This window comes from Myotis yumanensis, unplaced genomic scaffold (assembly GCF_028538775.1).
Source record: "Myotis yumanensis isolate MYYU_CA2020_CCGP unplaced genomic scaffold, mMyoYum1.0.hap1 SCAF_3, whole genome shotgun sequence".
Taxonomy (NCBI): Eukaryota; Metazoa; Chordata; class Mammalia; order Chiroptera; family Vespertilionidae; genus Myotis; species Myotis yumanensis.
Genome location: NW_027223754.1, coordinates 141286871 through 141308063, shown reverse-complemented (window position 1 = coordinate 141308063; position 21193 = coordinate 141286871). Strand labels below are relative to the sequence as shown.

General features: G+C 40.9%; 1 protein-coding gene and 1 pseudogene across 1 annotated transcript; both read left to right on the top strand.

Moving 5' to 3' along the window:
- The first annotated feature begins 522 nt into the window (after window positions 1–522).
- Window positions 523–1531, top strand: LOC139005357 (procathepsin L pseudogene; annotated as a pseudogene).
- Window positions 1532–18781: 17250 nt separating this feature from the next.
- LOC139005356 (tripartite motif-containing protein 75-like) lies at window positions 18782–20186 on the top strand. Its single transcript, XM_070407623.1, is given in 2 exon segments — window positions 18782–19936; window positions 19938–20186. Coding segments are annotated over 2 exon segments (1404 nt in total).
- Window positions 20187–21193: the final 1007 nt, after the last annotated feature.

The window sequence follows — 21193 nt, the reverse complement described above, 5'->3', positions numbered from 1 at the left end:
CTCTCATCGATGTTTCTAACTCTCTATCCCTCTCCCTTCCTCTCTGTAAAAAAAAATCAATAAAATATATTTTTTTAAAAAGTAGAAATTAGTAGTTACAAAATAGTCATGGGGATATAAAGTACAGCATAGAGAATATGTCAGTAATATTGTAATAACAATATATAGTACCAGTTAGGTACTGGAAATATTGGGGAGAGGGAGAACACTATGTAAAATATATGATAGTCTAATCATTATGCTGTACACCTGTAATGAATACAAAATAATATTGAAACAAAACTCTAATTGAAAAATTAAAATTAAAATAAAACTAAAAAAAAGAAAAACTATTCAGGCTTTTTGCCCATTTTAAATTAGATTATTTGCCTATTATTTTTTTATTTACTATTGAGTTGTAAGTTCTTCATATACTAGAGGCCCGATGCATGGAATTTGTGCAAGAGTAGGCCTTCCTGGGAGATCCTGGACCAGCACATGCTGACTGCACCTGCTCAGCTGCTCCCCCAAAGGTTTTGAAACATGAATCCTTCACTCTTCTTGATTGCCCTTTACTTAGGAATAGCTTCAGCTGCTCTAAAACTTGATGGAAGTTTAGAGTCACAGTGGCACTGGTGGGAGACAACACACAGTAAACTATATGGCTCCAATGAATAAAGATGGAGGAGAACAGTGTGGGAGAAGAATATGAAAATGATTGACCTGCACAAGCAAGAATACAACGTAGGGAGACAGAGCTTCACCTTGGCAATGAATGCTTTTGGTGACATGACCAATGAAGAATTCACACAGGTGAAGAATGGCCATCAAAACCAGAAGTACTTGAAAAGGAGAGTGATCCGGGAACCGTACATTGCTGAAATCCCCCCAACTGCGGATTGGAGAGAAGAAGGCTATGTAACTCCCATGAAGAACCAGGGTCACTGTGGTTCTTTTTGGGCAGTTAGTGCAACAGGTGCCCTTGAAGGACAGATGTCCCGGAAAACTGGCAAACTTATCTCATTGAATGAGCAGAACCTTGTGGACTGCTCTCAGGCTCAAGGCAATGAGGGCTGCAATGGTAGCCTAATGGAGAATGCCTTCCAGTAACAACTAGTAAGTCCAACAGAGGCCTAGACTCAGAGGAGTCCTAACCATATCATCATGCAAAGGTTGGACTCTGCAAATACAGGCCCGAGGATTCTGTTGCCAATGACACTGGCTTCATGAACATCCCTGAGCAGGAGAGTCCCTCATGAAGGCAGTGGCAACCGTGGGGCCCATCTCTGTTGCTATAGATGCAAGCCATCTTAGCTTCCAATTCTATGAAGATGGCATTTAATATGAGTGGCACTGCAGCAGCATAGATCTAGATCATGGTGTTCTGGTTGTTGGCTATGGCTTTGAAGGAGAAGAATCAAGTAACAATAAATATTGGATTGTCAAGAACAGATGGGGTAAAGCTTGGGGCAAGAGTGGCTACATAAAGATGGCCAAGCACCGGAACAACCACTGTGGAATCGCCACCCTGGCCAGTTATCCTACTGTGTGAGATGATGGTGATAAAAAAAGACTTGATTGAAAACAGGATATCCAGAGGAGGAATTTTTTATCTTAAAACTGACCACATTTTACTTAATGGGATACAACACTTGAATCTTGGAGATCCAAACTGTGATTTGAATTCTGTGATGTTTTACATTGGTAAAATGCTACCACTTCTTTTATAAGGATGTATAATCTTTTACCTTTTAAAATACAACTTAATTTTTATTATTATAAAAAAGAAAAAAGAATAGGCCTTCCTTCCCCCGGCTGCCGGCACCGGCTTCCCCCTGGCACCTAGGACCCGGGTGGCTTCCCTCTGGCCCTGGCTTTGTCTGGAAGGATGTCAGATCTAATTAGCATATTACCCTTTTATTGTTATAGATTTTGAATATTAACCCCTTATCAGATATAAGGTTTGCAAATGTTTTTCCCATTCCATTGGTCATCTTTTCACTTTGTTGATAGTTTCTTTGCTGTGCAGAAGCTTTTGGTTTGATGTCATCCCACTTGTTTACTTTTTATTTTATTACTTGTGCTTTAGGTGTCACATACAAATATTACTGTCAAAGAGCTTTTCTCCTGTTTTCTTCTAGAAATTTTATGGTCTCTGGTCTTATGTTTAAGTCTTTAATCCATTTTGAGTTAATTTTTGTGAGTGGTGTAAGATAGGGGCAGTTTTATTCCTTTGCATGTGAATATCTGTTTTTTCCCCCAGTAACATTTTCCCCATCGAGGGACTCTCTTTCTTGAGACAACTCCTTTCCCTTTGGAATGACAATTTCTGTCCCTTATTTGTGACTTGGAAAGACAGAGATAGATTAAATAATAAAATTAATTTAATTGAGACTTGGCCAGGTGGCTCAGTTGGTTAGAGCGCTGTGCCATACACCAAAAGATTGCAGGTTTGATTTCTGGTCATGACACATACCTAATTTGTGGTATTGATTCCCCATGTATGGGAGGCAGCCAATCAATGTTTCTCTCTCACATCAATGTTTCTCTCTCTCTCTCCCTCCCTTTCTCTCTAAAGTCAATAAAAATATCCTTGGGTGAGGATTAAGAAAAAAAAAAGAAGAAATAAAATTTTTATTTAATTTAAATAGTACAACTTAAGAAGAACAGATACAAATAACATTTTTGAAACATAGCTATAGCAAAGTCATTAAAAATAATGTAGAGCTAGGTGAGATCCTATGAAACCACTTTAAATTTAGGGAAACAACAGAGAATGCCCTTAACAGTAAGTCTGAGCATTCAAATGTGAAGGTCCTCCTCTCACATAAAGTATGACAGAATACAATAAATCTCTGAAATTAACATTATGTTTGGATGCTCTCACAGAGTGCAGTGCCAGAGATCCAAGACACACCTGTGCTACTTCCTTTAGCTGTGCTGCCTGGCACTCGGTGAGTGCTCAGTGAATGTTAAGCCCCTTTTCTTTTTGCACTTTATGAAATATTTCCACATATCTCATTTTGTTTACTCTAAATATTAAGAAGAAAATCACAAAGAATAAACTGTTATCATTCTCGCTGTATTGGTACATAAGAATTTTTACTCGTGAAAGCTGAGAATGCCTGGGTAATTCTGCAGTTCAGTCACTCTAACCTGAACGTTCTGGGTTTTCATTCTCCCTGTAGTAATTGGTCATGTGTTTCTATGGACATTCAGGTGTGATGATAAGAGAAACTCTGATAGGAAATGTCTTTCTGCTTGGAGTCCAAACGAAGCATGGACCCCACATAAGTACAGACTTGTGACACTTTTTCTGTAACACAACTGAACTTAATGCAGTAGCTGAGGACACTACTGTTAATCCCTTCATCCTCCTGGTTGAGTGGGTGACGTTTTGTATTGCAAAATCATACAGTTGTTTAATTTGACAGAGTTTTCCAAGAAAGTCTCATGGAAAGTCTCAGATGTGAGGTGGAGTTTCTATAACTGATAGCATTTGTGTAAGTTAAAAAATTTTTTTTAAGGTTTATCAGACATGAAGGAAAGCAAAAGCATAGTGTGATCATGTCATACAAAGGAGGCCAATCTGCCAATAGCATGAAGGGAAGTGGGAGAACATAAGGTTAACTAGATCCTCAAAGTTCAGAAGATAGGGGATATTCACCAGGAAGAGTGTAAATTTTGACTATGAGCTTTTAAAGAAATATTTGGTTATTAAGAAGGGAAGAAACAATTTACAAGTAAAGCCACATAATCTTGCCTAAGCCATGTTTTTCTGCCTTTATTTCAGGCTCCTTCATTCTGTGAAAAGGAAAGGGGTGAAATCAATGACTGAGTAACTCAGGAGAACCACGACCTCATGTTCTCTAAAGAAGAGTCAGAAGAGTAACTCCCTAATCATATAGGTGAATTGTTCTTCCTTCAATTGGTGCCTGACAAGAATCTTAGAAACTAAGAAAATTTCCTTACTATATTAAATCTAGATTCTTACAAAATTAGAACCCTGTATATTATGAGATGGTTAAATAAAGCATCCTAACTTCCTGTATATAATTACCTATCAAAAACAGAATGGAATTCTGGGTAAGTAACAGTATCGGCAAAAAAAAAAAAAAAAAAAATCAAAGGAACCTTTATTGGATTTCATATCTATTAATACCTATATATTATACCTAATATCTATATTCTATTTGTTCATTCAATAAATATTTGTGCATTTCCTACTATATGCCAGACAATGGAGATATAGTATTTATACGATAGATATGATTCTTGACTTTATGGAACTTGTAATTTCCTGGGGAAAACAGGCATTAAGTTAAATAAATAATTGCATTCATGTTTACCTGTATAATTTTGTAAAAATATGAACAAGTATCTTCTGAGGAAATATGCTAGGTGTAGGAGATACAAAAATAGCGGTCCTCAAGGAAGTGAAAGTTGAACCTATCTAGCTGTGAATGTATTACATTAGCAACATGTTTCCAGTTGTCACCCATAATATCCAATAATACTGTCTCCTCTGCCTGATAACATGACTCAACTCAAATCCCCTTTCTCTTTGAATCCCCATCTCAATCCACTTGCACCAATGATAGAATGCTATCACTTCTTACCTCTGAAGGCTAATAAGGCCTGTGAATTCCTCCCCTTAATGGAATTTCTCTGCTGGGGTCCAATCCCAGCAGGTCCAGGGGTCCCCAAAGGTGTGGACGGAGTCGGCGAAGAAGGAATGACACGAAGACAGCCTTCAGTTGATCAGCAGCCTAGTCAGGACCTATAGCCAGGATCTCCAGCCAAAGTTCTGGTTGGAGTTCTGGTTAGGAGCTGATGAGGATCTGATGTTTATTGTCTAGTTACATCCGTATTTATACCAGCCGATTTTAATCCTGTCAATTTCTATTACAAAGGTTAGGGCGTTTCTTATCTCCATTCCAGGGAGTAAAGATTATGTAGCTTAACTACCCGCCTGGCACTTAATTAAGGGGTTGTATCCCCTCCCTAACGTCAGGGAAAGATCCCCACCTGGGGAAACAACCTTTCTCGGAGAGGTGACCTTGGTTAAAACACATGGCGCTAAAGGGAGCAAACATATTAAGAACAGTATGCTATATATGCCAGGTCCATTGAAACATATGCTGTGCAGATGTTTCTTTCCTGCAGCGATTGTGTCAAGCAGCAAGGATGGACCGGCTCCCGGCATTTCTCTGCCATATTGAACCTCAGCTGACACGAAACAGGCCAATTCATTCCTGCTTCAGAAAGCAGAGTGCAGCATTTTCTTTGATCTGAGGGTTTATGGAAACCATAAAATCTGAAAATCCTGTTCTAGGATATGGCACAGTAGAGAATTGAGCATAAAGCCTCTGAGTCAAAAGCTTTATGTCGACTTTTAATAAGAGATTTGTATTTAAAAAAAAATGAATTCCTCACATTTATTGTTTAGGCCTCTTTATGACAATGTAACTAAAGGCAATGTAACTAACAAAAATTTCAGAGGGACTATTTCTGAGTCATGAGACAAATACAGTAAGAATGTACATTTCTCCAGTCCACCCCTCTAAAAATAGAGTAGGAAAGTCTCAAAGCACATAGTTCTCCATTGAAGTATATATAAAATTTTAGATTTCTGGGCCCTTAATTTTAGAGCTGTACAGTCATTCCTTGAACCTGTTAGCTGATAATCATTATTACAAGAAATCCAAATGCCAGTTCTACTAAAACTGCAACAATTTGAGATATATTACTTTTATATAATAATTTTAATAATAAATAACCTTCTTAAAATTCACTTGGGCTCCTCCAACTAAAAGAAAAGAAAAATATAAAACTCAAATAGGCTTTGCTAAAAGATTCCATTGTCTCCCAAATTTCAAAATATGTATTTAAGTAAAATAATTTTTTAAACAAGTATTTCATCAAATGTGTTTTTTTAAAAATTGGTGGAATTGAGAGAAAAGATATTTGCATGGTGGGCTGGCAAACTGGTTTTCTGAACAATAAAATAAAACAAAACTAACTTTGATTTGAATTTTTTTTTTTTAGTATAAATACTTCTATGATGGCCAACTTCAAGCTATCAACCTAAAATCACTGAACATAGTTTTAGGAAGAGATGTGCTCTCATGAGCCTGTGTAGACAATTCCAGCACAGACGGGATGGGATGTTCCCTGGGGCTGGGTTGGGGGTGGGGGAGAGGAGAATACATATTAATTTATTTTCTGTGAAAGGGCCCAAAGACTATATCCTCTCTGATGTAGTTCCCAGAAAATATAATTTTTGAAATTATACTTATGTTTAGTTTTATCACTTTATAAAACTAAAGATTCCTTGTATAAACCTTTTCAATGCTGCACACTTTGATGTGACTTGGTTTTAAACATGTCAATCAATTTTCCCTAATAAGAAATATAAAGATGTAAATGTTTGTTAGTAAGACATTGATATTAAAAAGATTTGTGTTGACAAAAAGGCCGAAGATGGCGGCATAGGTAATCACCTATACTTGCTGCCTCTCACAACCACAATCAAAATTACAACTGAATGGCAGAACAACTACCACCCAGAACCTCGGGAAAGCTGGCTGAGTGGAAGTTCCACAACTAGAGAGGTGAAGAAAGCGCATTGAGACCCATAAGAGGTGCGGAGGCGCGGAAAGTGCTGGCACCTGGATGTGCTGTTCTTTAAACCGGGAGGGAGAAAGCTCCCACTTGCTCTGAATTCCAGTTATGGGCAAGACTCTGGGGGACCCAGACACATATGGGGAGAAACTGGACTGTCTGGCATTGGGACAGGAATGTGAGGGCGGCTTACTCTTAAAGGTGCTTGCAGCAATCATTGTTCCTGCATGGGTGTGTGGGACGCAGAGAACAGGGACTTCCCTGGTTCAGGGAAGCCATTGCTGTTTGTTCCACCCTGGTGATTCCCAGAGACCCCGCCCTGCCCCACCCAATTTACAACCTCACCTAAACTGTGCACATCAGCTTTTGCATATGAATGGCCTGTCCTTTCACCTAAAACAAACTGTAGCTGTGTCAGAGAGCCCCAGAGATTCCAAAAGAAGGCCCACTACCTGGCAGCAGCAGCGTTCTTCCTTCACAACTGGGCCTCATCTGGGCACTTCCAAACCCCATGCAAAGAGGAGGAATCTGCAGATGTTTCTGTAGCTCCTGCTGGACAGCCCCAGACAGTAGCTGACCTTGCACCTCCTTGGAGATGATAACGGATTACAACTCTTCACATCCATAAGAGACACACTCAAGGGGCAGACTCAGTGAGCACCAAAGCCCTACTGAAGCAAGTCCTGCCCCATAAGGGTGTCTTCTTCACAACAGATCTTCCAGTGTAGATACAGCTGGTCACCACAGCCAATTGGCCTAGAGGTCAATTCCTCCCAGTGATACCAACAGCAATCAAGAGTTAACTACAACAAGACTGTGCACACAGCCCACAAAGGAGTGCACCAAGAGTGACCACCTCAGGTGATTGGGGAGGCTGAGCCACTGGGCCCTATAGGACACCAACCACACAAGGCCACTCTATCAACTCAAGGAGTCTTAGCAGCTACCCAGTACATAGAAACAAACACAGGGAAGCAGCCAAAACAAGAAGACAAAGAAACAGGTCACAAGTGACAGAAATGGAGGAAAGCAAAATACTGGATATAGAGTTCAAAACCACGGTTAATAAGGTTACTCAAGAATCTTCTAGAAACCTCTGAGAAATTTAGTGAGACCCTTAAGGATATGAAAAAGGACCAACTAGAAATTAAGCATACACTGACTGAAATGAATAATATACAGAGATCCAACAGCAGATGAGAGGATCCCAAGAATCAAGTCAAAGATTTGAAATACGAAGAAACAAAAAACACCCATCCGGAAAAGCAAAATGAAAAAAGAATCCAAAAATATGAAGATATTGTAAGGAGCCTCTGGGACAACTTCAAGCGTACCAACATCTGAATTATGGGGGTGCTAGAAGGAGAGAGAGAGAGCAAGATATTGAAAACATATTTGAAGAAATATTGACAGAAAACTTCCCCTACCTGGTGAAAGAAATAGACTTACAAGTCCAGGAAGCACAGAGAGCCCCAAACAAGAGGAATCTAAAGAGGACCACACTAAGACACATCATAATTAAAATGCCAAGGGCAAAAGACAAAGAGAGAATCTTAAAAGCAGCAAGAGAAAAACAGTTAGTTACCTACAAGGGAGTACCCATACAACTGTCAGCTGATTTCTCAACAGAAACTATGCAGGCCAGAAGGGAGTGGCAAGAAATATACAAAGTGATGAATAGCAAGAACCTACAACCAAGATTACTCTACCCAGCAAAGCTATCATTCAGAGTTGATGGTCAGATAAAGAGCTTCACAGATAAGAAAAAGCTAAAGGAGTTCATCACCACCAAACCAGTATTATATGAAATGCTGAAGGGTATTCTCTAAGAAATGGAAGAAAAAGGTAAAGATAAAAATTATAAACAACAAAGTGACAAAAAATACATTTCTATCAACAAGTGAATCTAAAAATCAAGTGAATAAAAAATCTGAAGAACAGAATAAACTGCTGAATATAATAGAATCAGGGGCATAGAAAGGGAGTGGACTGACAATTCTTGGGGTGGAAGGGGGTGTGGGGGTACAGGAAGAGGCTGGACAAAAATTTTACTCTTATGGACGAGGACAATGGAGGGGGGTTAAGGCCGTGGGGTGGGGTGGGAACTGGGTGAAGGGGAGCTATGGGGGGAAAAAAGAGGAACAACTGTAATAATCTGAACAATAAATATTTATTTAAAAAATAAAATAAATAAAAAGATTTGTGTTATTCATCTTGACAGTAATATTTCCATTCCATTGGACAAGATAAATTTATAATACTCTCCATGACTGTCCACCAGATGGCAGACATCTCACAGCAACCTTACAAATGAGGCACATCATTTCTGCAAGGCTGAACAATAATTTTTGAAGATGGTAAGGGAAAGAAAATCACATCTGATTAAACAAAAACAAATGCAGAAGTACATTTACAACTTGAACTGTACTCTTATCCCCCACCCTTCAGCACACACATTTTTGGGGGGTTATAGAGGGCATTATCCGACCGTTCTTTCTTAATATTTTCATTTGTGGAAACATGCACTTGAACATGGAACGTTTGACCTTTCCATCTCCTCCAATTCCATGTCTCTTTCAGTCTTTACTTCCAGCTGTTCATCCCAAAAATGTGGAAATCATCTTCGGTATTTTCTTACCTTCTATAGCTAATCCAGCATCAAATCCTATTGATTCTTGTCTATCATCTTTCCTTGGGATTACTGCACCATGGCCTCCTAACTCATCTCCCTTCTTCTATTTTCATTACAACAGAAACAGCATTGTTTAAACAAATATAAAATAAAAAATAAATCAGAACATGTTATTCTTTTGTTTAAATCCTTCAATGACTTCCATCAATCACTGTTGATTTTTTTCTTTAAAGTAATTAACTTAACTTCTTATAGCAAAGCCTCAGAATAAACTAGTAAATGTGAGTAGATAAAAGCAAAAACAATAGACTACAACATCCCACTGGACAGAGCTACTTGGTTCTGTAGTGTAGTGCAGATGCTCTCAACAGAAAGTAAGTTGTTCCTTTAGTGTCCTCAGGGTCAAAATCTGCATTCCACATACCACAGGAATATTATCTGCTTGTCTACCTCAGAGAGCTTAAAGGCAGATCTTAGAATTTTATTGTGAAGGTATAAAAGTCTCTCAAGAGAAATTGTGACAGGAACTTTGGGATGATGTTTAGATCTGAAGACAATACTATGGAGAGTTTCTGACTAGAAAATGTTGAGATAAATCTGCCTTAGTCCCCTGGAAGGATTCTTCAATGTTTCAGTTACCTATAGCTGTGTAACAAACCACCCCAACTCAGTAACACAGCACAAGAGTCTATTTTTTATTATTGCCCCTCATGGTTCTTGAGGCTGATGGGGTTCCACTCAGCCCAGTCCATTGTGGTTTCAGTAGAACTGTGGCTGAGTCATCTTAAGGCTTCCTCATCCACAAGTGTACAGGAGGATGTGGGCTATTGGCTGGGACCTTGGCCAGAACATGTACACATAGCCTTTCTGTGTGGCCTGAGGTTCCTCAGAATAACTCATTAATGTGGGAGCATAAAGGTCTAGCTATCTTGGCCCAACCTGGGACAGCTCTGAAGGGTCATTCCAGCTCTAGAGCTCTCTGTGGTACCATCCAAGGCTGTCATTGGAACTGGATCACAACTTGACTTCTCTCTCTATCCACTTTTGCCTTCCCTTCCCTTCCCTTCCCTTCCCTTCCCTTCCCTTCCCTTTCCTCCCCTTCCCTTCCCTTTCCTCCCCTTCCTTTCCCTTTCCTCCCCTCCCCTTCCCTTCCCTCCTTTTCCTTCCTCTCTAAAATCAATAATATATATATATATATATTTTAAAAGTTAAGGCCTTACAGTGGGGCTTCTACCCAACTTCCTGGTTTTCATGTTAATTTTTGCTGACAATGTAGCTCAGTCCTGGACCCCAGCTAGGGCCTTGACAACCTGCCTATCCATTTCTCACCCTCTTATCCTGATACCCAGACTATGTCACTATCTCTCAGATGCTAGGTGAGCTTCTGCTTCAAACACTATTGGTCCCTCTGGAAAAACTATCACGGCCCCTCTGACAAATGCTTCCATAGTCTGGGAGGCAGTAATAATCATCTCATCCCCTCTTGGATGTGGGCCCCAGCCCAGATTAACCTTTCATTACCCACAACAGAGCCTATTGTTGGGAACTCTTGAGCAGGCCAACAAAATCGGGCCAAGCTACTGGGTTTATTTTTCTCTTGTCCATTTCCACCTTCCTTTCCTTCTTCGCCTACTGGCTCATTCGTGGTCTACAGAAAGGGAAGATTGGAATGGAATAAGAGAAAAGCAGATATTATTTAAATAAAAAGGTGGGGGAGTAACAAGAATAATTTTAGCTCCAGAGATGTAAATGCTATGCATAGGAACTAGAAAATAAAGTGATCCTGAAATTTTATTAGGAGAGGGGAGAATATAATTTCATACAGGCAATATGGAAATCAAATGGGATTCCGCTCTGTTTGAGCCCTGTCCCTTCTGCTTATTTACAGGTGATATGACTTTGTGCAAGTTTAAGCTCTCTGAGTCTCAATTTCCTCCTGTAAAAAATGGGATTATTAAAATGTTTATTTTGCAGGGTTGTTATGAGGATTAAGTAAAATAAGGCATGTAAAAATACTCCATTTTTGGGTGGTACTTGTACCACCCACGACCATTCTTAGATTAAAAGTTGAAAAGTAATACCTGTGGGATAGATTTGGCTCAAAGATAAATTTTGTTTGGCCTTGTGCCAGGAGGTCCCCAAGACTACCCCCAGGTTCAATGATTCACTAGGAGGAATTATAGGACTAAACATGGAATTGTAGGACTAAATTGGGTCTCTGAATGGTTTGCCTCAAAACAAGAAAAGTTCTATTGGGATGGTATCCACAAATTACTTAAAAGATGGGGAAATGTGTAGCTAGCCAGTTTTATTCATGGCTATGATTTATGACAGCAAAGGATACAAAAGCAAATCAGCAAAAGGAGAAGCACATGGGGCAAAGTCCAGGGTAAACCAGGTGCAAGCTTTCATGGGTCCCCTGGAGTCACACGGGACCTGCTCAATTGCCCCAGCAGTAAGTAGCGACAACACAGTAAAATGCTGCCAGCCGAGAAGCTTGTTAGCTACTCAGCACCAGGTTTTCATCTGGCCGTGTAAGCAGGCTCCTCCAGGCACATACCAAAACTCGCAGGTGCTCAGGATAAACCCTGTTGTTTGTACAAAGAGTTTGGGCCCCGTGAGTCACTCTTATCAGTTCCAGGAATGGTGGGAACTTTCCCCAAATTCTAGTTTCCAGATGCCAGTCAAGGGTCAATCTTCTAAGTAGGCCTTTCTAAGAATAAGCAGTTAGGCCTGCTATGTTAACCCTTTTTTGCACAGGCCTGCACAGGTTTGCCCATGCAGTATTTTTCTTTTCTTCCTTTCTTCCTTCCTTCCTCTCTCTCTCTCTCTCTCTCTCTCTCTCTCTTCCTTTCTTCCTTTCTTTTCCTTCCTTTCCCTTCCTTCCTTCCTTCCTTCCTTCATTCCTTCCTTCCTTCCTTCCTTCCTTGTTCTACTAGGCCTTGCATTTTAGTTGGGGTGAGAGAGAGAGATAATAAATGGCTACATTAATGAAATATATAATATTTCAGGTGATGATATGTGCTGTGAAGGAAAGTAGCAGGGAAGGAGAATAGAGATTAATGGGGAGGAGGAGTGCTATAATTTTATCTGGGGTTATCAGAAAAGGCTTTGCTGAGAAGAGGACATTTGAATCAAAGAAGATTAGAGAATGAACTCTGTAGATATCTGGGTTAGGAGGGAAAGGAAACAGCAGTGCATAAGTGGATTTGAACCTTGTACAATGAACTGGAGGAAAGTAGGAAATGAGGTCAGAGTCTAAAAATGTCTTGTAAGCTATTGACTTTGATTTTACTCTGAGTTGAGAAGCCATTTGAGCAGTTGAGAAGAGTTTGAGCAGAGTAGTGTCTTAATCTAGTTGACATTTAAAAATGAAGGAAGAAAACATCAGGTAAGAGATAGTGGAATAGCCCTGGCCAGTGTGGTTCAGTTGGTTGAGGATCCTTCCATGCACTGAGAGATCACTGGTTCAATTCTCAATCAGGGTACACACCCATTTTTTTTAGGCTCAATTCCCCATAGGGGGCATGCAGGAGCAGCCAACTGGTGGTTCTCTCTCATCAGTATTTCTCTCGCTCTCCCTCTCCATTTCTCTCTCCCTCTAAAATCAATAAAAACATTTTTTTAAAGAGAGGTAGTTCAATAATCCAGAGTAGAGATGTTCATAGTTCAGATCAAAGTGATAACAGTGGACTTGGTTAAAAATGGTTAGATTCTGGCTAAATTTTGAAGGTAGTGCCACCATAATTGAATTGGAAGGATGGAGTTGCCATTAACTGAGATGGAGAAAACTGTGGGAGGAACTGGTTTGTAGGAGAAAATAGGAATTTCATTTTAGAGAACTAAATTTGAGACATCTTTTATGACTCAAAGTGGAGATGTTATAAACTGTTGAATATATTAGTGTGGAATTCAGGTGAGAGTTCTTGGCTGGAGAGTTATTAGTATGTAAGTGGTATTCAAAGCTACGAGCCTGGATGAGGTCATTGAAGGAGAGAGAATACAGAAGATAAAAGTTCCAAGAATGAGTACTTCAATGTTTAGATGTCAGGGTGATGACACAGAATCAGCAAAGGAGACTGGAGTCTGAGAAGAATCAGCCAATGAGGCAGGAGACAATCTAAAAGAATGAGATATCCTGGAAGCAAAAAGAAAAAAGTACCCCAAGGTGGGGTGGGGGAAGAGATCACCCTGTCAAATGAAGAGAGGTAAAGTACAAATAAGGACTGACCTTTGGATTTAACTATGTAGAGGCCTTGTCAGGAGCACTTTAAGGTGAAGAAAACCCCACTAGAGTCTGTTCAAGAGAAACTGAGAAGAAAGGAATTTGAAAACAACTAATATTAATAATAACAACACAGTTTGTTTCTATGTGTTTTGCAATCAAAGAGAGCAGAGAAATGGGGCAATAACTAGAAGAAGAATATCAAGAGAAGATTTTTAAAAAATATGTTTTTATTTATTTGAGAGAGAGAGGAAAGGAGAGGGAGAGAGAGAGAGAGAAACATCAATGAGAGAGAGAAAAATTGACTGCTGCCTCCTGCATGCCCCCTACTAGGGATCAAGCCTACAACCTGACATGTGCCCTGACAAAAAATTAAAGGGGCAACCTCTGGGTGCACTGGACGACTCTCAGCCAATTGAGCCACACCAGCCAGGGCACAAGATTCTTTTTTTTAATGGGAAAAATTTATATGTTGATAGAATGAGCCAATGGAGAGAGGAAAGAGCTGATGTAGGAGAGTAAAGGCAGAATTCACGGAGCAAAGTTCTTGAGGAGACATGCAAAAACAACAGATGCTTACTACAAAAACATATGGGACATTTTAGAAAAACAGATGTTTTTTGAGAGGCAAACAAGCATTTATTTGAGATCAATAAGAATAGCTATTTGGGAATCATTGATTCAGGCAGAAGCCCAAATAATGTTCCAATTAGGAGACAAAGGCAATGGGTAATCATGAGAAAGGAACGGGGAACAATTGTATCCATCACTAGAAGGAAGGCATTTATATTGATGCAGATAACATAATGTAGTGAAGTTAATTCTAAATAGTGTTTTTCACTTTCAGTCTGATAGTCATCAGCCCAGTAGTCATAATATCTGCTTTCTTATTATTTTGAAAACAGTCCTTTTGCAAAGCACATGGTTACTTTAGGCCCAGTCCAAAGGTTGTTTTTTCCTGTTTTAACATTACAAAACTTTGAGGCACAAGAAGTGCAAGGCATTTCCTCTGGCATGGAAGCTCTGGCTTCATTTTAAAGTGGCTCTGGCCTGGACAGTGTGGCTCAGTGGTTGAGCATTGTCCCATGAACCAAGAGATCACCGGTTCAGGGCAAATACCTGAGCTCAATCCCTGGTGGGGGGCATGCAGGAGACAGCCAATTGATGTTTTTCTCTCATCAATGTTTCTATTCCTATATCCCTCTCCCTTCCTTGCTCTCTAAAAAAAATCAATTAAAACATATTTAAGAATAAATAAATAAAGTGCATCAGTTTATATTGCTGTTTACATTATGAAACATCCTATCTAATAAAGAGGTAATATGCAAATTGACCATCACTCCAACACACAAGATTGCTGCTCCCATGTGGACATAAGATGGCCACTACAAGATGGCCGGCAGGGGAGGGCAGTTGGGAGGGACCAGGCCTGAAAGGGAGGGCAGTTGGGGGGGACTAGGCCTGCAGGGGAGGGCAGTTAGGGGCAATCAGGCAGGCAAGTGGTTTGAGGCCAGCAATCCTGGATTGTGAGAGGGATGTTTGACTGCCCAGTGGCATCGGGCCTAAACCGGCAGTCGGACATCCCTCGAGGGGTTCCAGATTGGTGCAGGCTGGGCTGAGGGACACACTCCCCCCGCCCCCCCCCCCCTACCCAGTGCATGAATTTCGTGCACTGGGCCTCTAGTAACATAGAGAAAAGTATAGACTTCTGCTTCAGGCTTTTGTCATATTTGAATGAACTTTGTGAATGGATGTTCCATACACAAAATAAGTTAGTATTAGAGAATACAAAATTTTAAATTGAATTTATAAAACACATGTTCAGAGCAGGGACTTGTTCATTGAAGCATTGTTTGTAAACTAGAAATAATTCACATGTCCACCAAGGGAGGAATGGATATATTGTGGTACAATCATTCAGTGGAATACTACTCTGCAATAAAATGGAACAAATTCCTGATACATAGCAATGATATGGATGAATCTCAAAAACATGCTGAGTGATGGAAAGAGTACATACATACTGTGTGATTCCAGTATGTGAACTTCTAGAACAAACAATATTAATCTATAATGATAGAAACTGGATCATTGATTGCTAAGACAGGGAGTGGGGGTAGTGAGGGAATTGACTGCAAAGGGACACAAGAGGACATTTTGGAGCAATGGAAATGTTCTTGAACAGGGTAGTGGTTATGTGGGTAGGTACATTTGTCAACAGTTTTCAACTTGAAATGGATGCACTGAATTACTTACAAATTATACCTTAACAAGTTAGATTTTAAAAAAAGAAAAATCATTCCAAATGTTGGTCTTTAACTTAAGTAAATTATTATTATTATTAATATTTTAGCCTTAGATAATTAAAAAAAAAATGATTGCTGTTGTGGTAAATAATTTAATTAGAAATTCAATAATTCCTTCATTTTTTTCTTTCTGTGAATTTTTGTTTTTGCTTAATCCCTTCACCATTTTCACCCAACTCCCCAACCTTCTGACAGCTATCAGTCTGTTTTCTGTATCTATGATTCTATTTCTATTTTGTTTATTAGGTTCCACATATAAGTGAAATCATATGGTATTTGACTTTCTCTGACTGGCTTATTTCACTTAGCATAATAATCTCCAGATCCATCCATGCTGTCGCAAAAGGTAAGATTTCTTTCTTTTTTTAGGGCTGCATAAGTATACCACAGCTTGTTTATCTACTCATCTACTGATCTGGAACTTTATCTACTCATCTGGAAACTTGGGCTGTTTCCAGATCTTGGCTATTGTAAATAATACTGCCATGAACATAGGGGTACATACATTCTTTCAAACTAGTGTTTTGGGTTTCTTCGGATATATTACCAGAAGTGGAATCACTGGATCATAAGGCGGTTCCATTTTTAACTTTTTGAGGAAACTCCATACTGTTTTTCATGTGGTTGCACTAATCTCCATTCCCTCCAACAAAATTTCTTCATTTCAGAAACATCTTTTTCTTCAATTAAATTCATGTACTATTGTATAAGTTGAATACTTTAAAATAAAACTAGCTTTAAGATTTCGATTTTATAAAAGCATATTTATATATATTCTTTTTTTGTAGATATACCAAAAAATGACTTCATCAATGTTTACCTAATGTTAAAAGTTATCTTTGAACTTAAGATATTTCAAAATTTTTTCCCTTTTGGCGTTTCAGAACAGAGAGGAGCCGTCTGCTGCTGGTGAGTCCGGAGATGGGACCAAGTGGGTGCGGGAGGCCCGAGCGAGGAAGACCTGTGGGTTCCTGAGCACCTGAGCAGGGCCCCGCTGAGAGACATGTACCTCTAAAGGGAACCCAAACTCGGGATTGGCTTATTTTAAAACACAAGCGGTTAATTATGTTTTCCTGGCCCCCGTCTGAACCGTAAGTCACCTAAATGCCCTATCACATTTTCGATATCCAGGTCTGACCCCCGAGGAGCCAGGAATGGGGACATTTGTCTGGGGTAAAGCCAAGGCGAAGGTCCTCAAACACCCGCTGCACAGAGTTGCCCAGAGCCGTGGGCGGTAAAAACCTCGCTTTCTGTGCAGCGGCCCTGGAAGGGCCCAGTCGGCACTTCCGGGGGAATTCTAATGCGGGTTTAGGTTATTTTAGGACCTTGCTTTCATTATGGTTCGGGGCCTTCCTAAGCCATCAAATGCTTTTGCTAAAATTTCGGAAACCAGGATCTCAACCTGAACGAAGGGGTGACAAACGCCTCACGGTGCTGGTCAGAAACTCCATGTGGACTACCTTTTCTTATGTCTCAGTGGGGCCGGGTTTGTGCACAGGCAGAGGTAGGTGAGAGTGTTTGTGTGTAGGAGGACAGGGGTGAGGTTAGAGCCGTGGGCCTGAATCCCAGATACTCAGAACCAGATTGATTTGATCTTCCTTAATCGGCCAGGAGAGAGCCACCCACAGCATAAGCACGTGGTCCAAAGTCATTCAGTCCCTAATGGACACCCCAAGACCAGGCCGGTATTTAGTTATTTAACAGCTTTAGCCAGGGACTAGGGTTACATGGCGACATTCACGGGGAGATGATAGTAATGGAGAATTGAAATCTTCCAAATGTGTGTTAATTTGCAACCTGAAAAAATTCATGCCCTTGACTGGAATGGAACCTGGGACCCTTAAAGGATTTTTTTAAATATAAAACTGCCTTGGAAATGCTATCACTGGTTAATCCAATCAACAAAAGTTTTTTTTAACCTTTTCAATAGCATGTGATTGTTGTTTGTGAGCACTGTCACACCCCTAGCAAAGTTAGCACTCTATTCTTTTCTTTTTCAATCCTCACTTGAGGGTATTATGTCATCGCCTTTTAGAGCGTAGAAGAGAGAGGGAAAGACCTAGAGAAAGCAGGATGTGAGGAAAACATATCCATTGGTTGCCTCCTGCACATGCCTGTCCAAGGCCCAGAAAGGGGAGGAGTCTGCAACCAAGCTAGGGGCCCTTGAATGGAATGGAACCTGAACCCTTAGGTCTGCAGGCTGAGGTTCTATCCACTGAACCAAACCGGATAGGGCTCAACCCTAGAGATTTAAAAAAAATAAATAAATGCCCTGCCGGCATGGCTCAGTGGTTAAGTGTAGACCTATGAACCGAGAGGTCACTGGTTGGATTCCCGTCAGGGCCAACGTCAGGGTTGTGGGCTCCATTCTCAATGGGGGGCGTGCAGGAGGCAGCAAATCAATGATTCTCTCTCATCATTGATGTTTTTATGTCTCTCTCCCTCTGCCTACCTCTCTGAAGTAAATAAAAATGCATTAAAAAAAATAAGTAAATAAATAAATGGTGTTGACAGGATCAAAAGAGAATACCAGGGGCAAATTAGATCATGCCTATTAATAGTTAATCCTCTCTGGCTTCAGGAAAGCACTGAAAATCCTCTTACTCTGGTTCATCCCTCCCCCCTGGGGGAGGAGCCACTGGACTTTGGTGGGCGTGGTTAATAACTGGGTCCTTCTAATGGTGTATATATACCAGAGTCAGGCCATGGCTCCCGCAGTGCTGTGCCAGACTGTCTCTAGAGAGAGCCTTGTGGGAGGTTCTCCTTTCGCTTTTGGCGCTACGGACCAGACAAGAGCCATCTGCTCCTGGAACCAATTGGTACTGAAGAGTCATCATTGTTCTCTGACCAAGAGAATTGCTGAACTTGGATTCATATCCTCTGAGCTGCCAAGGACAGTAGTCCTCCAACTACTTTGATTGGCTGCAGGTGGGCAGTGGACCTCCTCTGGGCGCCTACCTCTGTAGCTAAGGACCTCACAGGACACCAGGGGCTGACCTTAATTGACAAAGAGAAATGGCAGGTGAAGGAGCTGTGGCAAAACCCCAGACAGAAATCAACTGTCCCATCTGCCTGGGTAACCTGGGAGACCCTGTCACCATCGAATGTGGGCACAACTTCTGTCGCTTCTGCATCCAGCACACCTGGGCTGATGTGCAGGACAGGTTCCCTTGCCCTGTGTGCCGTCACCCATGCAAAGAGAGGCACCTGTGGAGCAACACCCAGCTCGGAAGGATGGTTGACATGGCCAAGCTCCTCCAGATCACAGGGGCCGAGATGAAGCAGCACGAAGAGAGGCGCTTGTGTGAGAAGCACAACCAGGCCCTGACCCTCTTCTGTGAGGAGGACCTAAAGTTGTTGTGTCCCCTGTGCACTCAGCCCCCTGACCACCAGGGCCACCACGTGAGGCCCATGGAGGAGGCTGCCTCTCATCACAGGCAAAAGCTCAGAAGTTACATTGAGCCCCTAAAGGAGCAGCTGGCAGACCTTCAGAAACTATTAGCCACTCAAGACAGGCAACGATCAGAACTGAGAGAAAAGGTGGAAAAGCGGAGAGCGAAGTTAGCCTCTGAATATGAGAGTGTGATAGCATCCATAGAGTGTGAGCAAGCGGCAGTTCACTCAAGGCTAGCTGCACAAGAGAAGCACATTCTACAGAATCTCACTGCAAACAAAGCTACATTTTCAGACCACATTTCCAAACTTAGAGTTCTACGAAAGGAGATGGCAGAGACGAGTGTGGTGTCAGATGTGAAATTGCTGATGAACATCAAGGGTGTCCTCCCCCGTTGTGATAACCTAGAACCTCCAGATGTCTATTGCTTGAAGTATAAGAGAGAATTCAGTCTTCCTCCACAGTGCTCGGCCCTGATGCAAATCATGCAGACATTTAGAGAAGAAGTTACTCTGGATCCCGAAACTGTACATCCTCATCTGCTTGTGTCTGAGGATAAAAAGTCTGTGACATTTGTGAGGAAAAAGCAAGGAGTTCATCGGAATCCAAAGGGATTTGCAGACGACGCAGTTGTCCTGGGTTTTGAAAGGTTTGACTGTGGCCGACATTACTGGGAGGTCCAGGTGGATGACAAGCCTGAATGGGCCGTGGGGGTCTGTAAAGACCCCCTTTCCAAGGAGAGAAAGCAGCCCCTGCTCAGACAGGAGAAGAGATGTTTGGACGATTCAGCTGCAGGATGGTGACTATATGGCTCAAGGGCCTGTTCCTGTCACCCTTGTGCTGCAGGAAATGCCCAGAGGGATTGGCATCTACCTGGACTATGAGATGGGTCACATTTCCTTTTACAGTTTGAATGACATGTCTCACATCCATTCCTTCAAGGACACTTTTTCTGAGGTGCTAAAGCCTTACTTCTATGTCGGATGTGATCCCAAACCTCTTACCATCCGTGCTTTAAAAGATTAGGGAGGACAAACTGTCACTTTGCTTCATTTTCTTCCTGTGATGTGTAGGCAGTAGGTAGAATTTTTTTTAATTATAATTTTATTGTTACTTTATTTTTTAATATATTTTTGTAGATGTCGGAGGGAAGGAAGAGGGAGAGGGATGGAAGCATCAGTGATGAGAGAGAATCATTGATTGGCTGCCTCCTGCACACTCTCTACTCTGGATCCAGCCCCCAACCGAGGCATGTGCTTTTAACTGAATTGAACCCAGAATCCTTCAGTCCACAGGCTGAAGCTCTATCCATTGAGCTAAACCAGCTGGACCTTATTTTTACTTTATATATATATTGTTGAAAGTATTACCTGGTTTTTGTGGGTAGAATTTTATATACAGGTATCAGTGATCTAGCATCAAAGTTTTTTCTTTGGTTGTGTTGATTTTTAGAGAGGGAAACATCAGTGTGAGAGGGCGCCATTGATTGGCTGCCTCCAGAATGCACCCACGCCCTGACCCAGAATCGAACCGGCCTACCCTTTGGGTTCATGGGAGAATTCTCCAAATAACTGAGCCACACTGGCCAAGGTTAGCACCAATATTTTATTAAAAACACTTCTGTGATTTGAATACTTGTTTTGACTTTCTCTCCCCCTCTCTGCCCTCCCCTCCCCCCATTTTTCTTCAAGAGCAAGGTGTGTGGGAACAAATGGAGTTGTGGAGAATTAGGGAATATTGATGGATCAATTCTTTCTGAAGTGCTTCTGAAATTTTGGATTAGAATGTTCATTATAAGGCACAGTTCAATAAAGTTTTTGTATATTTACAAAAAAAGATATTTCAAAATTTTACATATTTGTACTGTTCTGTATCATTTGAATTTTGTATAACAAGCATGTATAATTTTTGCAAAAAAAAGGGGAAAAGAATAACTTCAAAAATATATTGGAAGAAAAATATGTAAAAGTGCTAACAGTAGTTAATTCCAGGTGGTGGGAATTGGATAACTGCTTATTTTCTTCTTTATGTAT